This window comes from Carassius auratus, chromosome 17 (genome assembly GCF_003368295.1).
Source record: "Carassius auratus strain Wakin chromosome 17, ASM336829v1, whole genome shotgun sequence".
Lineage (NCBI taxonomy): Eukaryota > Metazoa > Chordata > Actinopteri > Cypriniformes > Cyprinidae > Carassius > Carassius auratus.
In genome coordinates, this window is record NC_039259.1 from 8,225,788 (window position 1) to 8,246,788 (window position 21,001).

Consider the following 21,001-nt stretch of genomic DNA (forward strand, 5'->3'; position numbering starts at 1 on the left):
CACCTTGGTGACCTCTGGACTGAGGTGAGAATGAGTTTCCTTCAGCCGGGAAATAGAGCTGTGACTCAGACCCCCGACTACAGCCATCAACGTGTTAAAGTTCTGCAGGTGGAGCAGTTTCTGAAAGAGACAGAAGAATCATATAGACTGTCAGATAGATCAATAAATGGGATATCTGATAGGATATAAAGACATAGGACAGATAGATAGATAGATAGATAGATAGATAGATAGATAGATAGATAGATAGATAGATAGATAGATAGATAGATAGATAGATAGATAGATAGATAGATAGATAGATAGATAGATAGATAGATAGATAGATAGATAAATAGATAGTTCATTAGTTCACATATAATCTAGGGCTTTTCATTTGCAGCATAATTGATCTCATGAAAACAGCGCACTCCTTTATTACTGGAGCTACAGCAACTCGACAGCTCAACACTTAACATCTATTAGCTGACACAGATCATGCCCAGCAGGCCTTAAAACAGATACTAAAAGCACAGGCTTTGTACTAAAGGGATGCCTGGATGCTCTTCATAATAGAGGCGTTTCATACACCCCCGGCGGCGTGAGAGCAGGCAGGCGGCTCCCTCGAAACTCTTTCGCTGGCAGACATTTACATATCAAAGGGCCTGGAAATGTCATCTGGCTGCTTTCAGAATGCAGAAACTGGTTCGCTGGGTGAAGGGTCTCGCATTTGCGTAATCAACGGTACAGTTCGACAGAGTGTCGCTTTAGTGCGCTACTCAGAATGCACGTTTATTTTTCACAATCCTGGCTTTTTACCAAACTTAGTCTTTCATAATGAGTAATTCGATCATTTTATGGACTTCATTACCTTGAAGCTACATTTCCTGTTCCTTTATTTCTTACCCCTGTATTATTATATATTATATAAAATTCTTCAGGAATCCTCCGATCCTGTTAGACAAGCTGAAGATAAATGTATGTTCTTACCTGTGCAACATGGATGTATTTGTTGATGACCTCTGCTCTGTGCTGAGGGGTAAGTTTACTGAGAACCATCAGCTGAACCCACTGGGATATCCCGTTAAACAGAGCGATGGAGCGCTCTAATGTGGGGTTATCTACTAGACAGCCATGAATCACGTAACTCTGGTAATCTGTGAACTGAGGACATAAACAGAGACACATTCATACTAGTTTCAGAAAGAAACAAAGTAGTACAGCTGTTTTCAAAGTAACAAACCTTTTCCAATAACAAACTCAAATTTTGATACTTGTGAATTAGCATGCTAAATTACATAGCCAGTCTTCATTCTAGTGAATAGGTTCATTTAGATGGTTACTGTGAATATACAGACGGATTCATTCTGGTAAATCAGATCGCCCTAAAGTCTCTCATATGCAGCTTCTAAAGAGTCCAGTTTGTAATTTGACTGACACACACATTTAAATTTCACCCAAAAATGAAAATTTGATGTTCATTTACACTTCCTCAGGCCATCCAAGATATAGATTGTTTTCTTTCTTTCTTGGAACAGATTTGGAGAAATTTAGCATTACATCACTTGCTCACCAATAAATGTGAGTGCAAACTACAAAACGCAACACGTAAAAACACAGTATAAGTCATTATAATCCATAATTATGTCTCCACTGGATGCAACAAATAGCTCGTTTGTAATGTGTTTTATTGTTTTTGTCTTGTCTCGCTGGTGTTCTGACCAGGACACGCATTACAGTATGTTAAGGGGCGTAATATTTCCATCACACGCTTGAGGCATTCGGCCAATCACAAAGCACTGGATGGCTGGCTAATCAGAACGATGAGCTTTGTAAAAAAACGACGCATTTCAGAAAGGCAGGGCATAGAGGAGAAAGAATACTGTACAGTATGTAGAAAATAATGTGTTTTTTGAACCTTAAACCGCATAAGCACAATTAATTACACCAAATACACAAATAATGTTCTTTTTAACAACATCATATGACCCCTTTAAATGTCATGGTTTCTATCACATTCCTTTTTCCAAAGCTTAGCACTGATTTAGAAGGGAGGAATGGATAAAGGAAGGATGTTTGTTAACTAAAAAAATACTGTTAGCTGCTAAGAATAACAATGGAGGCCGATGGAAAAAATCAGCAGAGCTGATAAGTGAACTGAAGTGTGTTCTCATATGCGTAATCCTTTTTTCTTTCGATATCACAAAAACAAACACGCATGCATTATCTTCACTGACGTAAGTCCACTACAGCTGCTGGCCTTCCCAGGTGAAGGAAACACTCTATTTTTCCATTTCTGCTGCGCACACTAACCGATATCCTCCTGATGGACTTGTACTCTAAGAAGGTGAGGTGTTCGGCCAACTCAATGGGTTCCAGATGATCAAACAGCAGAGACGCTTTACCCTTCTTCACCTGCTTCTTTCGCTGAGTCAGTTTACGCATCCAGTCATACGAGGGGCTGAAAAGACAAAGATGTTTTCACTGTTATGCTCAATCCCAATCCAGAGTTATTACATGTAGTTAGGGGGTTATTCTCCAACAATATAACAATATTACCTCAGCATTATATTTAGAAAATAGATCTTCCTCTATATAATGTCACACTGTTATCTCACAGCACAAACAAAAATGTAGTTTAGGCTCATTATGACACGACATCTGCTAAAATCTCATAATCATGAAATGATCTCATGAATTATAATGTGCAAAACGTAAGATGCCATTTAGTGTTAGTTAGTGACAGGTGCACAATGCTCTCTGCAATCATCGCCACATAATCTGAATCAGTGATTAAAACACATGCTCATTAGTGTCAAGTTATGCCATAAAAGAGCAACATTTAAATTTACAACAAAGTGTTTTCAATTCAATCAAAAAGGTGCTCATGATTAAGCCAAATAGGTCAATAGTAATGACACAGTCAATGATTGGCACGCTGTGAGCAGATACACAACCTTCAGAACCTGAGTGAGGGTTTGTGTTTTGTAACAACACTCACATTGTAGAAATGTCAAGTAGTTTAATGTGCTCATCACCACCCAGCTGAGCGGCTGCATCTCGAAATTCTTCTGTAAGACGGATCAAACCTAGATCCAGATCAAACTCTGCAGGGAATTCAGCTATCCAGTACCTACACACACACACACACACACACACACACAGGGTTTTTTTAAACTGTAAATTACATTGAACTTTTATTGTGGTGGCTAAACACAAAGTGACTTTTAAAAGTGTACAAAAAAAGAAAACGTTTACATATATTTATTTTCTGCCCCAGATCATTTCGATTTCAACAAAATAACAGAAACCTAAATGTAGTAACTGCAATCCCATTGTATATATCAGTTTCCTCTCAGTACTGCTCCAGCTGCCATGCTCAATGCTGCTTGTTGTCAGGCAACAGCCTTGAGAAAATATTCAAACCCATCATCACTGTACTTACTTGTGGGGAACTATAACCTTGAAGCATAGTCTGTCTAGACCACAAACGCAAGAGACAGAAACAGCTCACAACTCTGCAAACATTTGGTTAGTTGGTTTGCTGGTGTGCTAATTAAACTCATCTCATCCTTCAAAAAAGAATTATGGTTGCACCGTGGTACGGTGATGGTACAAGTTAATTCTTTGAAGCAAGAATTACCATATTTATATGCAGCAAAACAGTGTTTAGATGGGATTTCATGGTATTTTAAAGCTGTGGTTCTTAACTGACATGTTGTAACCCCAAAAAGATTTGCAGGTCTGTTCTGGGGACAGACGACAAGGGGAAAAAACTGTAAATAAACACAAAAGTAAAATAATAATAATAAAAAAACTAACTGTATAATCCTGCAAATTTAGAAAACTTATATTACAAAATATTAATATTTCTTGAGCACAAAATGAGCAATTTTCTGCTTGTAGAAAAATTTCTGCAAATTTAATTTCTGCAGGATCATGTGACACAGAAGACTGGAAAAATGGCTGCTAAAAATTCTAAAAAAAAAAAAACATTTAAAATTGTAATATTATTTCGCAATATCAAAGTTTATACTGTGGACTGATCAAATAAATCAAGCCCTGGTGAGCATAAAAATCTGCTTTTGAAAACATTAATAAGTGGGTATAAATAAGTCTAAGATGGTACACGTCCAAAAGCATGACATGATTATAAAAAAACAATGGTATTATTGTAATACTTCTTGTAGTTCTATCAGACATGCAGAGTTGATTTCCTGTGGACCTCCTGAAAAACAGCAACAAATCTAGCCTGATTGGATGCTTCCAGTAAATATCAAGGCTACGCTTTAAATTGAGCAAGGTTACTTTTCCCACAGCAGGATGCAGTTCTACAAAACACTGACCTCCTTCATTTTGTGATGTTTTTGTTTTGGTGACTCGCACCACATCCCTGGAGAATGGAACGGATGAAGCGTATTTATGTCAGATGCATGCCTTTTATCATTAATTATGTAGATGTTTTTGACTGTCGGACTCACTAAGGGCACTGAGACACAAAAACACATTCTTTCTTGTTTTTCAGTTCTTCTTTTGAGACATAAACATCAACTGGAATGTATGCCCAGCATGAGTCAGAGTAACATCATGCAGTTAGGAGGTTACAACCCAAGTATTGCATTGTGTAACTGTGCATATTAGTGAGACCAATGAGAGCAGGAGTCAAAAGTTCATCAAACAACTTTTACACAACACCTTAATATACACTGATAACTGATAAGTTACGCTAACCACAGGTGTGTGCACATTTGAAAGTGTGTGTGTCTTTTTTATATCAAATAGGATAAACCTATTTTAGACTTTTCAAACTTAATAAGATTTAAATAGCTAATTACATTGTGTATTAAAGCTGCGGTAGGGAACTTTTGATGCTCTAGCGGTTAATAAACAGAACTGCTTGCGTCTTGCGGAAGAACATCGTAGCCAGAACTACTACTCTCTGTTTATGTCTATGAAGAATCACAAAGGTACTGGGTTACTCCGCCGCGGTACCCCCGAAGCAATCTAAAATAGTCCGAATATAAACACTTATTATAGATGTACCCTAGTGATTCAGGACAAGCTAAAAACACGGTTTGGAAAACGGATTCATGGTGTACTCGCTTATTATATACATTTTCTACATTTTGAACACAAACAAAGTTACGGACCGCAGCTCTGATTGGTTATTTTTTACCGGGAGCGATGGAGTTTCTGCAAATGGCAATAGGAGCACTGGGAGGAGCCAGAGGAGCTTGATTTTTTTCCACAGATTATCTGTCTCATATTCTACTGTCAGGACATAATGACAGGTTTAACAAATATGTAAAAAATATTTTTTTTACAAAAGTTCCCTACAGCACCTTTAAATGCATTACATATTAACATATTTTGATAGTCAAAACCCATAAATCAACATGCATTTTATGAATATCTTAGGTTTTTTCCCTTTTGCTTAAATGACAAGCTGCATAAATGCCATACGTTTGTGTAAAACCCCACGACTGTTCTCTGTTTCTCATGATCCACAGGGAACTTTGTGCTTTGATGAAAAGTAGAAATCTAATCATATCTACAAGACTTTGCATGGTCAAATTTATCAGTGATCTAGAAACAGGGCTGAAATCTTAGATATCCTTATTCCTTTTACATTTCTTTGTCAGATGTTTATTATAATTATTCTAAAAAGCTGTTTATTTCCGACTTTTTCTTTTTATTAGCTTACTGATCACTTGCGGTGTTCCCAGTCAAACTGACCAACCTACAAAAATTGCTCACAAATTTCTTGCTATGCTATATTATTAACAAATCTTAAAAATCTTTATTATTTTTTTATTGTATTAGCACAGGTTTTGCAGTTCTGTTGATTGTAGGCCTCAATGATCTGAGCTTATTAACCTGATTTTCACTTTAGTGAAATTCTTTGCAGGTTGGTCCATCACAAGGAACATCACAATGCCCGGGAACACCACAAGTGTAACAAGCCATGGGAAAAAAACTAAAAGTAGGTAAGTAAGTTTAAGACCAATGTGACAACATTGGAAGCATTTTTGGCCTAAAAGGAAAATAAACTCTCTCAGTTGTGCCCTGATTTCCTCCTGATCTATAGTTGACGCTAGTTGCTGAAAGTCAGAGCCAGTCTGTAGATTTGAGTTTACGGATTTCTTAGAAAATGATTTAGTGTATTATAATAACAGTCTCCAATTTTTTAAAGCTTCAGACTATGATTCCATCCATTTGGAGGAAAACATGTTTGACATTTTCAGCTAATTTTAGAGCATGTAATGTTGACGCGTCTCCTAGTGTGACGAGAAAATGAGATGATGCATCTCGAGGCGTTTATCCCAAAAAAATATGTTTCTGTGTGAGTTTTTCGTGATCGGAAAGACTTTAAATTCTGGTTGTGTAAGACCCTCAGTCGTTGTTTATGTCGCCCAGTTTGCCTATGAGTCTATGATGTCTAGAATTTTAAAATCAGTATACGTTTCGTAAGGGTGGTGTTAGCGCAGTGGATAAGACACACGTCTGTGGTGTGGGAGACCCGGGTTCGAATCCACTGTGAGACACCAATGTGTCCCTGAGCAAGACACTTAACCCCTAGTTGCTCCAGAGGCGTGCGACCTCTGACATATAGCAATTGTAAGTCGCTTTGGATAAAAGCGTCAGCTAAATGAATAAATGTAAATGTAAAATGTAAATGTAAGCCGAGTAGTCTATTCCAGCCTTTAAATGTTAATTCCCACATCATTACATAGTCTTGTATTTATTCTCAAAACAAATCCTGAAATCCTGAATAAAAGCCTGTGGTTTCGGTGGAGTGATTTATCTGAAAACTGGCAGGCAGATGTGAACAGAGAAGAAAGGAAAGGTTGCCTGAGGAGACATGCTTTGTGAATAATAGATGGATGAATCGCTGAATCATTCTTTGCTATGCACTAAAACACAAAGTGTCCACTGTGGACAAATGTTGATCTGAAGGAGCGATTGCTGTCCTTGTGACATCATCACTCCTCATTCGGAGCGAAGGTGACAGTCACGCAGTCCCCGGAGAAAAAGAGGAAGAACAGAAAAAGAAAAAAAACCACTATATAATAGCCTCCTCACGACATGTTCTGTTGTTGCCTAGCAATGCAAATAAACACCTTAAATCATTCAGAAGAGGAAACTCATGGGGAATAAATGGCTTGTTTATCTTGTTAAACGGAAGCTGTTTTTATTTACCTCATTAAATAGCAGATCTTCAGTCGTGTCCGCTGGCAGTCATCTCCCCGACAGTCACGATACGTGACAGAGAGTCAAGGAGCATTAAACATGCTGGAGAATGAATGGATGTACAGTATATGCACATAGAGTATGCAGTGAAGGAATGGCATTGCATTAAACAACATATTAATTCAAGTTTCAATTCAATTTATATAAAAGAAGGATAGCAGAAGCACACTTTCAAGTAAAACATTTCACAAAAAGAAGTTTTTGCATTAACGGCTAAGAAATGTAAGGTAGTATCATTCATACTTGACTGCCACAGGATATATAATCAGAAGTTTCCCAGCGAGCTCGGCGGAGGACACATACCAGCGATGCATCAGCAGAAGGGTTCGGGGAAGCTGATTTTCATGCAGTTCTCCTTCATCATCTAGAACAGAAAGAGGGAGGAATACTAGAAGATCAGATATAATATAATATAACCATAATATAAATAATAAAAGAAAAAACATAATAGGTCACACTGTATTTTAAGGTACAGTTCTTGCTATTAACAAACCATTAACTGTGACATTTGCCTCAATAAACTCCTGATTTGCTGCTTATTATTAGTTAGTAAAGTAGTTAAGTTTAGGTTTTGGTAGGATTAGGGATGTAGAATATGGTCATGCAGAATATGTGTTTTATAAGTACTAATAAACAGGCATTCTAATAAGCAACTAGTTAATAGAGAGACTTGGTCCGTACTAAAGTGTTAACTTATAATATAAGAAAAAAATAGAGCATAAGTAATGGAGAAAGAGAGGATTACACATTTTGGTAGCACTTTATTTTACAGTCCTGTTCCTCATGTACATACTATGTACTTATTATAGTAATTACAATAACTATGTAATAACTATGTACTAACCCTGAACCTACTCCTAAACCTAACCCTACCCCATGTAGTTACCTTGTATTACCAGAACTTTCTTAGATAAATACACTTTAAGTGCACTATAAGTACATGTTAGTACACGTACTGTAAAATAAAGTGCAACCCACATTTTAATATGAATAGCAGCTCAAAAACAGAGATATGAGATACATATATGAAAACTGATATAAAGATCTAATGGAGGATAACAGTAAACAATCAATAACATGGGTCAATAACACTGATCAGTGATTATACTGATCAATAAAATCAGGAATTTTGAGTATGATCATTTATGGTTATTGGCAACTATGATAAAGCACAACAGAGGTAATTAATCATATGCAATCACAGCATTCCATAATGGCATCGACCATAACCAATAAAAGTGGTCAATTACTTTGATTATTAGTCAATTAATGAATATGAACCAACATGAGTTCTAGCAACTGAGCTAGTCTGAGATTGGTGTGTGAATCTGTTAAAAAAAAAAGTGAATCATTTTAGTGTTCACTCACCAAACGCATGAATGCAGGCTTCCAGCAGTAGCTCCAGAGAAGCAGCTTTCCCCAGCGTAAATGAACCCATGACCTCCCGTCCGACCTGACCTCACCGGGACATCCAGCTCTCTGCCATTAGGCAAGTCACCCTCTTTCTCTCTTCTTTTCTCTTCTCTTCCACGTCTCTTTTCCTTTAAATGTGCTCAGTGTGCTCAGCAAAACAATGGTTGACTTGTGCCTCACTGCAGAAACAAACAAAACAGTGTCAATTATTAAAAAAAAAAAAAGTTAAAGAAATATTTTATAAAGCCTTCCACATGCTTGCACCGAGGGGCTTTTTAGTGAATGAACTTATGAGGCTTTATAATGAATGAACTGATGCTGTTAAGTAATCACCTCTCGCTATAAAGTTTGTAAGCTGATCTCCGTCTTTTACACACTTTCGATGAATGCAGTACAAAATAGGCCCTGAAATTCCTTTTAAAAAGGAAAGGAAGTGCCTAACCTTCAAGAATGTTCATCGTCAACCTCAGGTGGTCAAACTAAATTAGCTATTTCATTTTATATCGAGGCTAGTCATTTTTGCTAAATATCCAAACCATGAATCTATGGCAGAAGCTATCACTTAGGAAGAGCTGAAATATTTGAGCCATAACAAAAAATGCAGTCAGTAAAAAAATATCAAAATAGATTTAAAATATGAAAACTGATAGATTATTGTCTTCCCATTATGCTCCCAAAATTGTTTTTTTTCCCGTGCTTTTTGCATTAAGAAGGATGTGCATAAAAATAGATAAATATATGAGTGTTAAGTAATAAAAATAAAGACAAATGTATTTTTTACAAAAATCATTTGCATATCAATTTGACAGATTGTGCCTAAATTACTAGGCTAATTTCATGTATAAAAATAGTTTATCTAACACATTGAATAGATCCTACAAAAGGCAAACAAACAAAATAACATGGGGTTTGTGCCTCAAATGCTTTAAAAAATAAACTAATGGTATCCATAAAGTGCCTTTTGTATTTCGCCCTAACCCTTCTCTCCAAACCACATCAGCAGACAGACCTGCGTTAAAGTGGAATGGTTTGACTCCTTTATTCTTCTATGAACTCCCTATCGCAGCTATCAATATTTCATCTCTCTGGCGGGAGCTCTGTTTGCATGACGCTACATCACACATCACGATTCCACACAGATGGCATGACATCATTCTGGCCCAGTGAGCTGGACATACACTACCTGATTAGATAATAATAGGGTCTTAACTCATTATCACTTCTGAACGTGTGCGTGCCCACACGTAACGGATAGCTAGCCCTTCAAACTGCCACTAAATCTTGCTCCTCTTGTGTTGCTTTGTTTTATTTCTGTCTTACGCTGTGATGTGTACCTCAGTTTTCCGGATGACGTGTGTTTTTTCCTGAATCCTTTATCTATGTTATCAAAACGGGCAGGGTAAGTGTGTGTTCCTGTGCACAAATAGCTAATAGATTAATTTTAGATTTGGGTTTATTTTTGTTGCTGTGAGGATCAGAAAAAGTGCAATCTGAAGGATCAACAAAAAAATACAGACACTGGAAATCAAATCTAGCCATAACAACAACAACAACAACAGATGAACACAGAGGTTAAGCAGCTGCTTGCGACGGAGAAGGTTCGGATCAATCTTGTGGGACCTTCAGTCAGTATCCTGGTCTTTAAAGTAAAACAGTCCCTGTGTGAAGTCATGTGTGAGATACAAGGGCAAATGAGGTACCTGCGCTACTGTCAATAACTCTGTTCGGAATTCATTGCCGTTGTCTTGGAGACGCCCTTTCATGATGTCATAAATGACCCCAGCAAGTGAGGTGATGGAAGAGATGAAGGAATCTATGCGAGAGACGTGCAAAATAACTGCAAAACCATCCGACATTTCCATCCTGATCTAAATGAAATGCATTTTAAAGTACACCTGCACCCAAAACAGATCCCTGACCACAGAGATGAAGGGACCAGCGCCGTGGTTATAAATATCTCAGGCTAATTTTCACCTCACTCATCTGTGAGTTTGTGTGCTGACAGTGGGAACCTGTCCTGACTCGCCCCATCCAGACCAGCACACGCAGAGACATCAGTTACACAACCATCACATGAAACCAAATATATGAGAAATGTATGACTAAAGCTCTATAAAATCCTGCATGATCTAAAATGCAGTGTGATGCTAGTTAATAATAACGATTTAAGGTGAATCACTATTAAACAATGTCAGCAACATTTAGATCCTACATATATGCTTCAGTTTCTAAATTCCATAAATGAAGAAATTACGCTCTTAAATGTTAGACAAGCTGCATTACTGTGTTCCTGTGAGAAAAAGCATGTCAAATCTTTCTCATACCCTCCTTTAGTTGCCAACCTGACTCAATATTTCAAGACTCAGACTTTTTCCCTGCTGAATTATTTCGTATATTTCTGTGAAATGCTTTTATAAATAGATTTTGACCTTGTTGGAAATGTCAATGTTTTTCTTTGTAACAATGTTAAACAAACCGGCTTCTTTCAGTACGGACAGCATAGAGAAGGCATATACAAAACAGATTTCTTTTGGTACATGCACTACTGTACAAAAGTTATGAATTAGTGACAGTAAATATATTTACAGTGTAAAAAATATATTTGTTTCCATAAAAATATTAAGCAGCCTAACTGCTTTTAACAGTATTAGTAATAAGAAGAAAAAGAAAATCTTGAGCACTTATTTAGAATGATTTAAAAAGGAGCGGATTAATAGATAATAATATTCAAGTATATTCAAAAATATACAGAAATTCTAAAGTTATAATAATATTTTACAATATCATTTTTACAAATATCATTTTAGGGGTAGTGTATATGCTAGTACACTCCTAAAATCACAAATGTATGCATTTAAAATGTAGTCTATCTCTCTCTAAAAAATGGTGACTCATCCTGCTCTACACAGATTGTTATCCAATCACATGCTCTCTAGAATGAGAATGCCCCGCCCTTGAATTCCACCTGCCTCTTACTAGCTTGTAACAAATTATGCTTATAACCTGAACTACTTTTTTAAAGGGGGAAAAGACACCCTATATGCCTCACCCAAATGTCTAATTTCAAAAGGAAACACATCAACTCAGGAAAGAATATTGCACTCATCAAGCTATTTAATGCTGTCTTTAAATGTGAGGTTCGAACAGCAGGAGTGCTACTTTTAATAGATAATGGAATACACTGCCTCAGACAAGACCTAAATAGCATTTAATATTCTCATAAATGCAAGAGCGCCAAAAAAGCTCTCGAAAATCAGAGCAAAACACAGAGAGCGAGAGAATTACTCACTGAGAAAATTCAAGGACTCAGAACTTGAATGTGATGATGTCAATAACATAAAGAGTGAGCACAGATCGAAGATGCTTTTCCTAAGTCCCACACAAGAGCCAAAGATTCACATTTCCCTCATTCACTACCCCAAAATCTCCATATTGAGGACAGAGTCAAGTGTAACTTCCAAAAGTGTCTGTGGTTTGAGGACAGGAGCACTCCTCTCCAACAGAACAGATTGCGATCAGCTGACTGACACTATCCCACTGTCCTCCACGGCTGTTTGTAAACACCAACGCACATCAGACGGCCATATGACAGATCATCACAGCCAATCAGAGTGACAGAAGGGCTCAGAACATGAACAGGGGACAAGATGAATACAAAAGGGAAAGGAAGAGATGATAAGAAAGAGACAGTGAAGTAGACATGTGACAATCAAGCTAGAAGAGACATAAAATGAATAATAATAAATTAAGTGAAAAAGAAAATGAAAACCCAAAAAGATACAGCCATAGAAATTAAGTTGGATATTTCTTATTGGCACTACACTATAGACAAAAACACTTCATGTGATGTGAAATAAGGCAGGGCGAGCAGGACAGAGTTTCTGGGTGAAAAGCAGATGTAGCAGATGTCTGTTTGTCTGGCAGCGAGAGAGGAACAGATGCCCTCTACATCTGTGTGTGTGTGTGTGTGTGTGTGTGTGTGTGTAGTGAGATGAAGTCACTGGGTTCTCAGTGAACTGCACTGCAGCTGTTCAAAACCCACACTCCTGCTGACCCTCAAGAAAGGTCACAGAAGTCAAGCATATCAGCATTTCTGTATGACTTAAGACTGATGTAGGCCATTTCACCTGCAGTTATTGTGGTGCAGGTATTTGTCCATTTTACCATTTATTTTTCCAGAAAAATGACATATGTCTTTCACAATTTCCTGACAATCATTGCTTACATGTGCATTAGTCCATATGTTGTATGGCTGTGGATTTTCAGGAAAATGTATTGTCAATTTTCAAGTTTGCAACCATTTAGTGATATAATGCTGCTTTGTGTCAGCAGTTTTTTGTTGATGTTGTTTGGAGAAAAATGCAGTCTACAAAAACAGTAAGAGTGTTGTATTTTTAAGAGAAGTGTCTTATACGCTCCAAGGCTACATTTCTTTAATTAAAAATACAGAGAAAAAAGTAAGGTGAAATATTATTATGAATTAAATGTTATTACAGTGCTACATATCTGAATATATCTTTAAATGTAAAATTCATTCCTGTGATGGCAAAGGAAAATGGTTACATGATCCTTCAGAAATTATTCTAATATGCTGATTTGTTGCTTGAGTAACATTTCGCATTTTCTTCAAAATTTTGAATGGCTAATGAATATTATGGAAATTAAAGAAAAATATTGATGGTCTATGTCTGTCTTGCTGCCTGTTATTAGTTGAGAAATGGTTTAAAGAAAAAAAAAATGTAGAAACCACAGTCATGTTTCCTTCTCCTCGATCTGTATATTTCCTCCTTATTACTGTAAATGTTTTGAACGACCTTGTTATGGGCTGATTATCAAGTTTAATTCACATGTACAGTGCGCCCTTACAAAACATTTAGTAACCTGAGCAACATTAAACTACAGTAAGAATTAGATCTGTCTCTTTTCGTAGACAGCAATTGTGATGAGGACCACATCACAATATTCACACACAGAGTTTCCACTGCTTATACAGACAAGATAGAAATGAGCATGCATGGATGCACGCACACAAGAACATTTACATTCGCAGACAGAAAGCTCTCATATGCTCATGAACACAAACACAAAGACGCAAACTCATCTTGCTCCATTGAACCATTCACACAACGCCAGAGACATGCAATCAGTAAATGAGTTACCTCCCCACAACCTCATTATCAAAAAGTCATCTAAAGCTTCAGCCCACAGAGACAACAGCCGATTATCTCTGACAGTCGCTCTATAAAGCCTGATTTACTACAGATGAACCTAGCAAACCCAAAACACAACACCACCAGCAGTTCTAAATCAGATCAGGGCCCCAGCCTGTGTACTTTTGAGATTTACATCTTTCAGTCAAATTATGAACCATGAATCATCCTGTCAGTACATCAATTATAGGATTTAGTCTAGAACTAGAAACTTGACTTCCCAAACTACAAGCTACTCATAAAGTAGTTAAATGGACAGTTCACCCAAAGTTGATATAATTTTGCCATCATTTATTCACCATCATTTTGCTCTAAACCCGAATGACCTGGAACACAAGAAGTTTTTTTTTTTTTTAAAGAATGTTATTAACTGAACAGTTTTGGTTACCCCTGACTGCAACCACAGCAGTATTTATCTGGCAAAAAATAGTGTGGATATCATGTCAGCTGTAGCTGTGTGTCATAAACGAAAACCCAAAAATGTACAAAATATTTTGCTACACAAAAGACGTAGCATGCTGCACAAGGACTTCCTGTGCAGGGAAATAAATCAGTGAATCATTTGAAGTTGTACATTTACAACTGCTTGAACAAATCAATTCACTAAAATGAACTGGAATTTTGGAAAAGTAGCTTGTAACTGGAAAATCAAGACCTTTATTTTTAAATCTATGCATCTTGAAGATGTTTTTATCCAAAGCAACATTGCATTCAACTGTATAAGTAAACTGACGTAATCATAACCTTGTGCAGTGCTCTACTGTTTGAGCTACAGGAACCTCCAAATAAAATATTTTGAAACCAGTGTATCCACTTTCACGCTACTGAAAAAGGTAGTATCACTGCTGCTTTGAGTCAGGTACTCTCTAACACTGAAGGGTACAGCATCCGTGCAAATGAAAAAGGAACAACACAACTTTGGGTAACGTTTCTCTCTGAAACAGAGCTGCTAACATCCTGCCACACACTGCAAAGGGACAGAGCAGGAACTGGAGTCTGTGTGAAATTGCCATATAGAAAAGGCTAAAACAAAGTAATTATCCGGAGGAACAAAAGAGGTGTATAATTCATAAAGCAGTGGCTGTCGCTTGTTCCTCACACTGAGCTGAAACTTCCCCGACACCATGCATTTTTAAAGAGACATGCTAATGCTAACCTACTTAAAAGTTTGATCTTAACTTGACTGGTCTGTTGTTCATTCGGACATCTAGACCAAGAGTTGAAACTAGACGATGATCTGACTGATGAGGACCTGGATAAGTTCAGATATTTCATGACACATTGGAAAAGCACAAAAATGATAACTCACTCTAAAGTCTGGGACGCATCTGGCCTTAGAGAGCAACTGCTTTACCTCACGATCAGAAATCTGGATGAAAGGGAGGAATCTGTTACTGAATATACAGCTTTTGGCAATTGCAACACATGACAGAGGGTTTTTAAAACAGTTTTACACTTTCATTTAAAGGAACTGTGCAACCAAAAATGAAAATCGTTTCAGCATTTATTCACTGAAAATCTTAACGAAGATGCATAAGTTACGGCAAACACTTTTGGGTTTAGAAACTCATTGAGAATCGAGATGGATAATTTGAAAGGAAATAAATACATGTTTTAAAACATATTTTTAAGATTCTCAGAGTTTACTGGAAAACATATTTTGGAACAATAGTTTTTATTTAAAAATAAATAAATAAAAACACTACAAATGTATTTGCATTTAATTGAAAATGTTACTCTAAATGTTGATTTACACATCTAATATTATAGCATGCTGTAAAGACACACTTGATAAAAAATATTTTTCTGATAATATTTAAATTATTTATTTGGCTTCAAATACAGTAACAATATATTATAAAATATCATGCTTTTTCAATTAAAAGAAAAGAAAATATTTAGAGAAAAAAATTAAAAGAAAAATATATATTTAACATTATTAAACCATTGAAATGTTTAACGTTATATGCAGAGAGAAAGGGGAAGTGAATGCTGTCTGTAAAAATTTGACAGTGAATATAATGAGTTAGATCTCTGGACCCCAACATTGTGAAATTCAACAAGAAGGCCTGTGAACACCATGTGGCACTAGTGAATGTGAGAAATATTCATTCTGGTTCTCTCGCTCTCTTTCTCCCACAGTTCACTGATGCAGATGAAGGGATTGTTTGTCTAAAAGGCGAATGGACTTCCTTCTATTCTGGCCCTTTTCCTGTCTGTGTAGCAGGCGTTCCTGTGCCAGGCTAAAAATACTCCAAAACACACCGTAAACTGAAGCCCGGCACACAGGAACCACGTCACAATACACACGCGGGAGGGGTGGCGGCGACCAGCAATCTGTCCTTTTGTGTGTGCAAAAGGGGGTGTGAGGGAAAGAAAAAGATAATGAGTGCAAGACAATAGTCAGGAGTGTAAGCATTGCTGTCTTTTTCTTTCTCCTCACCAATGCGGGTTAAATAAAGGCAGGTTGTTTTTTTCCAGTCAGTGGCTTTTGAACAGGATGTCATAGACACGGAGTGGATCTGCGTCACGTGGTTTCCGCCTCCCCCAAAATAATCAAGCCAGAGTAACTATAGCTTCAATAAACAGCATGACCTTGATCTGTTCTCAAATGAGAGCGACAAACCAATTGCAAATACATCAAACTCTAAGACCGAACAACAGCGAGGGACATTAACAGCATGTTCAAACAATGGACAACCCCAATTTTCAACTTTCTCTTTTGTTTCAAAGGCCCTCTATTCAAACTAGTGCCAGATATAATTAATATGACTACCATGTATAGAAATTCAGAGCCTATTTTTCCAGCTTCCATTCTTCCATTCTCTGGTTACCATAGTGAGGAGAATTTATTCAGAGACAACAGGACTTCCCACCCAGCGGGGTGTCATTCAACTGCCGATATTTACGGGCAGGGATTACTCACAGATAGGATCACCCACCCTCAGGGCCCCCAAGTATGCCCTACGAAAGCTTGCATTTTCCCATCTATCTGTTTTGGTCTGTTTTAGTGGGACTGGTTGAGGTACAAGCTCTTCGATCTGTCTGTGGTTTGTATACGCAGTACAGGGGTGAAGACAGGTTTCAGAACGGAAGAGCTTTGCACAAGTAATGGCTTGGTAACACTAAACATGCAACAGCTGAATTTAACTCCAGTTTCAGGTGAGTCTCGCAGAACCACTGAATGATCCAAGATCTTCCCTCAGGACTGCAATACAGCGAGACATATTTACAACTCTCACCTGTTCAGGACACCTGTTTTGTGGAGAACTCCTCATCTAATGCACCAATACTATAGGCACTTGCAATCCATTAGAGAAGTATTATAGTTGCATTTTATGGAGCTTTGGCATATGCCAAGGTGCCAAATGTATTTTCCATATACCAGATTATTGATATGGCACTTAAATTAATTTTTCTAAAGGATATTTTAGCAGAAACATGTATGAATCACATCTGATAACTTCATTAAGTATCTTATTATTACTGCTATGAAAGAGCAACCTAGTACATTTGAAGGCAGACTTATCTGTACTTTTTTGTTAATAATCAACAAAGGGTCCCATCATTCACCCAAGTGTTTTTGCTAGTTTCAGCCCGACGCAGTTCTCATTTTCCCATCCTCCGCCGTGTTGTTTAAATAGCAAATGGATTTGCGCCTATGGGCGTGCTGGTCTAAAAAAAAGGTGCATTGTTGACACGTTGCTATTTTGAAAAACTGAAAATAGTGTGCTCCGTTGACCAACTCAAACCTGATCTAAAGTCTGGCACAATATTTTTTTGCTTGTTATTTAAAGAGCGCGTTAGTAAAATGCGCCTATAGGCGGGTGCACATACACTTTGTTTATTACACACACAGGGATGAGCGGCAGCACACAAAAATGTTAATGGTTGATTAATGTTGACATCAATGAGACATCAACCAAATGAGACACAGGGCCCACGACCGAGACAAAGCATCTAGATAGAATTTTTTTTTACCCATTCTCAGTGGGAAAGTGCCCATTGTTCAAAAATGTTGCCCTGTGTATCTTCGGCCTAACTGTATTACAGCATAAATTCCAACATTTTAAAGAACGCAGCACTGACTTCACATTGTAATGTGTGAACAGTTCACTGAATCATCATTAAATGACGACATAGGCCATAGCAACCTTGAAGGACACCTCCATCTCTTTTTTTCTCTAAATGTGCATGTGCATTATGTGTGTACTGTATGTGTGTAACACCAGCAGCTGTTTCTCTGTCCTCCTTCCTGTTCATTCAAAAGGGTTGCAGATCATCTTCTTTTGCCTCATTGAGTCTAAAAAAGAACCAGCTAAACACAAACAATGAGCACATATCCTGCTCCGCCAACACAGTTTGTTTCACACTCTAACAGTGTTTGTTTTAAACAGATACAAGAACATTAGTATTGGGCTATTTTTACTGATGTGTGCTGTGTCTATGAAATCTGGTTTATTTTTTCCTAAATTCTGTAAATGTTTCCCCCAAATTCAGTTTTATCTCCATTTAAATTTTTCTGGATTATGTTTTTTAACAAGTGCTTCAGTGTGTATTAAACTATAGTACGGTACTTGTCTGCGGCATTCATTAACAGAGACACGCAGAACATGCAGGATTCATATTTATACCGACTTTTGCGTGCGTCTTAATAGTTACAGAAAGTAGTCCATATTGGACTTTGTTTAAGTGTAATGACCTACTTTTGAATAATTCATTCAAATTTTGACAAATTCCATTACATTCTGTGTTAAACTGTGAATTCTGTTTTTATGACTGGATTCTTCGATTCCGTCCACGCTTTCCACATCGCGAAAATCATAGGGCCCGACAGAAGACAAGAACAATGCATATGAAACCTCTTTATAAAGTACTGACAGTCCATCACCCTTCTGAAAAAGCTGTTTCAGATTAATACATGTGAAAAGACTGATTCATATTTAAGTTAGGGTAACCATATTTTAGTTTTCCGAACTGTGGGTGTGGGTGTGGCGGGGGGTTGAGGTGTGGTTGGTTGGTGGTTAAAGTATTGACGAAAGCACAATCCCAAATATCAGAACTCAAAATACATATTTTACAGTCACTGTTATGCATAATATTTTACAGTCACTGTTATGCATATCGATCATAAACATAGCTAAAAAGCTTCCTACCAGTAGCCCTCCTTCACATAACTTAACATCTAGCACATTTTCATCAAATCAGGGCCATAGCTGGGGTTTGCAGGACCCCGGTGCAGGTTGTACCCATGGACCCTGTTTGTAATCGTGTAAATAGCACAAATAAATAAATAGAACAAAGATAGAAATCAAACAATGTTTAATTTTTTCAAGTCCGTATTCGTCACCACCACTATACTAGCAAAGGCCCAAAAATGTTTCAATACAAGCATTTCAGTCAAATGTCATTTATGCAACATTTCAAACCCATGGGGAAAATCAACCCATGGTAACAGTTTAAAAGCTGCAGGAGTCAGATTTGACTGATCACGGGATGAGAGGAGAGATGGCTGACAGATCATGCTGGACGATTTGCTGCTCTACAGATCCTGAGCTCAATGACAAATATCTGATCTTCCTTTTCACAGGGCGCACGTGATTGCAAAATCGAAAGTGAAGAGCGGGCGCTCATTCAAAAGAGATTTAAATATTAATAGCGGATCCCTATTGCGTGAAAAATAAATGCAATATTAGAATGTTTGCAGGAGCACTGGACACACAAAATCATGGTTAGAAATTCAGTATGAGCGGGATTAAGAAAACTCACTCCCAGGGCTTTAAAACAAAAATACACACAATAAATGGCGACTGTAGAAGAAAAAAATCCCAGATGTTTTGGGCGATTGTGAACGACCTCTTTCACTAATTGTTATGTGGCTGAGGTTTGTGTCACATGAAAAGCTGTGGAAGATTTGAGGTCATATCTTTGATGAAACCATGCCTCTCTTGTCTAAGAATCCAGTTTACCAAACATTTACTTGGATTTCGCAGAAACATTCTTAGAAATTCCTTGAAACGTCTAACTAAAATGTTGAACTGCTCAGAACCAGATTTTGCTGTTCAGTAATCACGACTAAGACATTTATCCAGACTTCACACTTACAAACTACTAACATGTAACTTTTATCTAATACTATGGAAGTCTTGGATAATATTACACATTGTAAAGACCTGATAAAAACGTTGTGTCTTTTCGTGGAGGTCGATTTTGTGGCTCTCATTAAAAGCTGTAGCTAATGTGTGACTGAGTGAATTCATGCGTGCTGTCTGAATATGAGGAAATGTTACAGGTGTACTTTACATTCATATGACCCTGCATTATGTGTGCACTGAATGACACAAGAAGTAACTTTGACATTTAAATTACGCTACTGAAAGACTGATCCGGGATCAGGGACGGGGATGTTAAGTGCTTTTTGCTGTAGTTCTCTGCCATCTGGTTCCACTGTAGAAAGTGTGAGAATTTCTGTATCTTATTTATAGTTCGAAAGAGGAAGACTAGAGTAAAAGATTGAGGAAATTAAAATTAACACCATTTCCTCATATTGTTAATGATTCATTGGTGCATGTCATTTAAAAAAAAAAGAAAGGTTTTCTTCACCACCACTACCTTTAATTAAAATATAATAACTTCCTTTTTTAATGAAACAATTTTCCTTTTTCTGCTGACATCACATAGGCGATTGGATAACTACTATTTAAACAAACTTGAATACGGCTTATCTTCCTTCCACTTTTACCCATCATATAAATTCCTTATGGACAGAATCAAGTTATTACACTTTTTTTCCTCGTGAAAAAGAAGAAATATGTCAAATTGCTGAAAGAAAATGGGTTGCAGTTCAGTAGTTCATCCAAAAATGGAACAGATTTTGTAAAATTTACCATTACATCACTTGCTTACTAATGGGTCTTCTGCAGTGAAGAAGTGCTGTCAGAATGAAAGTCCAAACAGCTGATGAAAGCATGAATCATAGTTAAAAATTAACATTTTGTAAATCGGAAAGCTGTGTGTTTGTGATAAACAAATCCGTCAAGACTTCAAACCCTTATCCTAAATACTTTCTCCTGTTAATAAGTTGTCTTGCCTGTATCGGGAGAAAAATATGCACAGATCAAATATTGTTTAAAAGTGAAAAGGTTTCA

General features: G+C 37.1%; 1 protein-coding gene across 3 annotated transcripts in view; it reads right to left on the bottom strand.

Moving 5' to 3' along the window:
* The window catches only part of LOC113117133 (ras guanyl-releasing protein 3-like), a 32,964-nt gene that overhangs the window by 9,286 nt on the left and 2,677 nt on the right, over nucleotides 1-21,001 (bottom strand). For 2 of the 3 annotated variants that reach the window (XM_026285563.1, XM_026285562.1), the window contains 7 exons: nucleotides 8,599-8,822; nucleotides 7,492-7,594; nucleotides 7,180-7,242; nucleotides 2,981-3,112; nucleotides 2,293-2,440; nucleotides 970-1,143; nucleotides 4-120 (listed from right to left, as the gene is read on the bottom strand). In XM_026285563.1, coding sequence (XP_026141348.1) covers nucleotides 4-120; nucleotides 970-1,143; nucleotides 2,293-2,440; nucleotides 2,981-3,112; nucleotides 7,180-7,242; nucleotides 7,492-7,594; nucleotides 8,599-8,668 — 807 coding nt within the window. In that variant the 5' untranslated portion in view covers nucleotides 8,669-8,822. Of the gene's footprint in view, nucleotides 1-3; nucleotides 121-969; nucleotides 1,144-2,292; nucleotides 2,441-2,980; nucleotides 3,113-7,179; nucleotides 7,243-7,491; nucleotides 7,595-8,598; nucleotides 8,823-15,162; nucleotides 15,223-21,001 lie in introns of all 3 variants that reach the window. The other variant, XM_026285561.1, reaches the window with a different exon arrangement.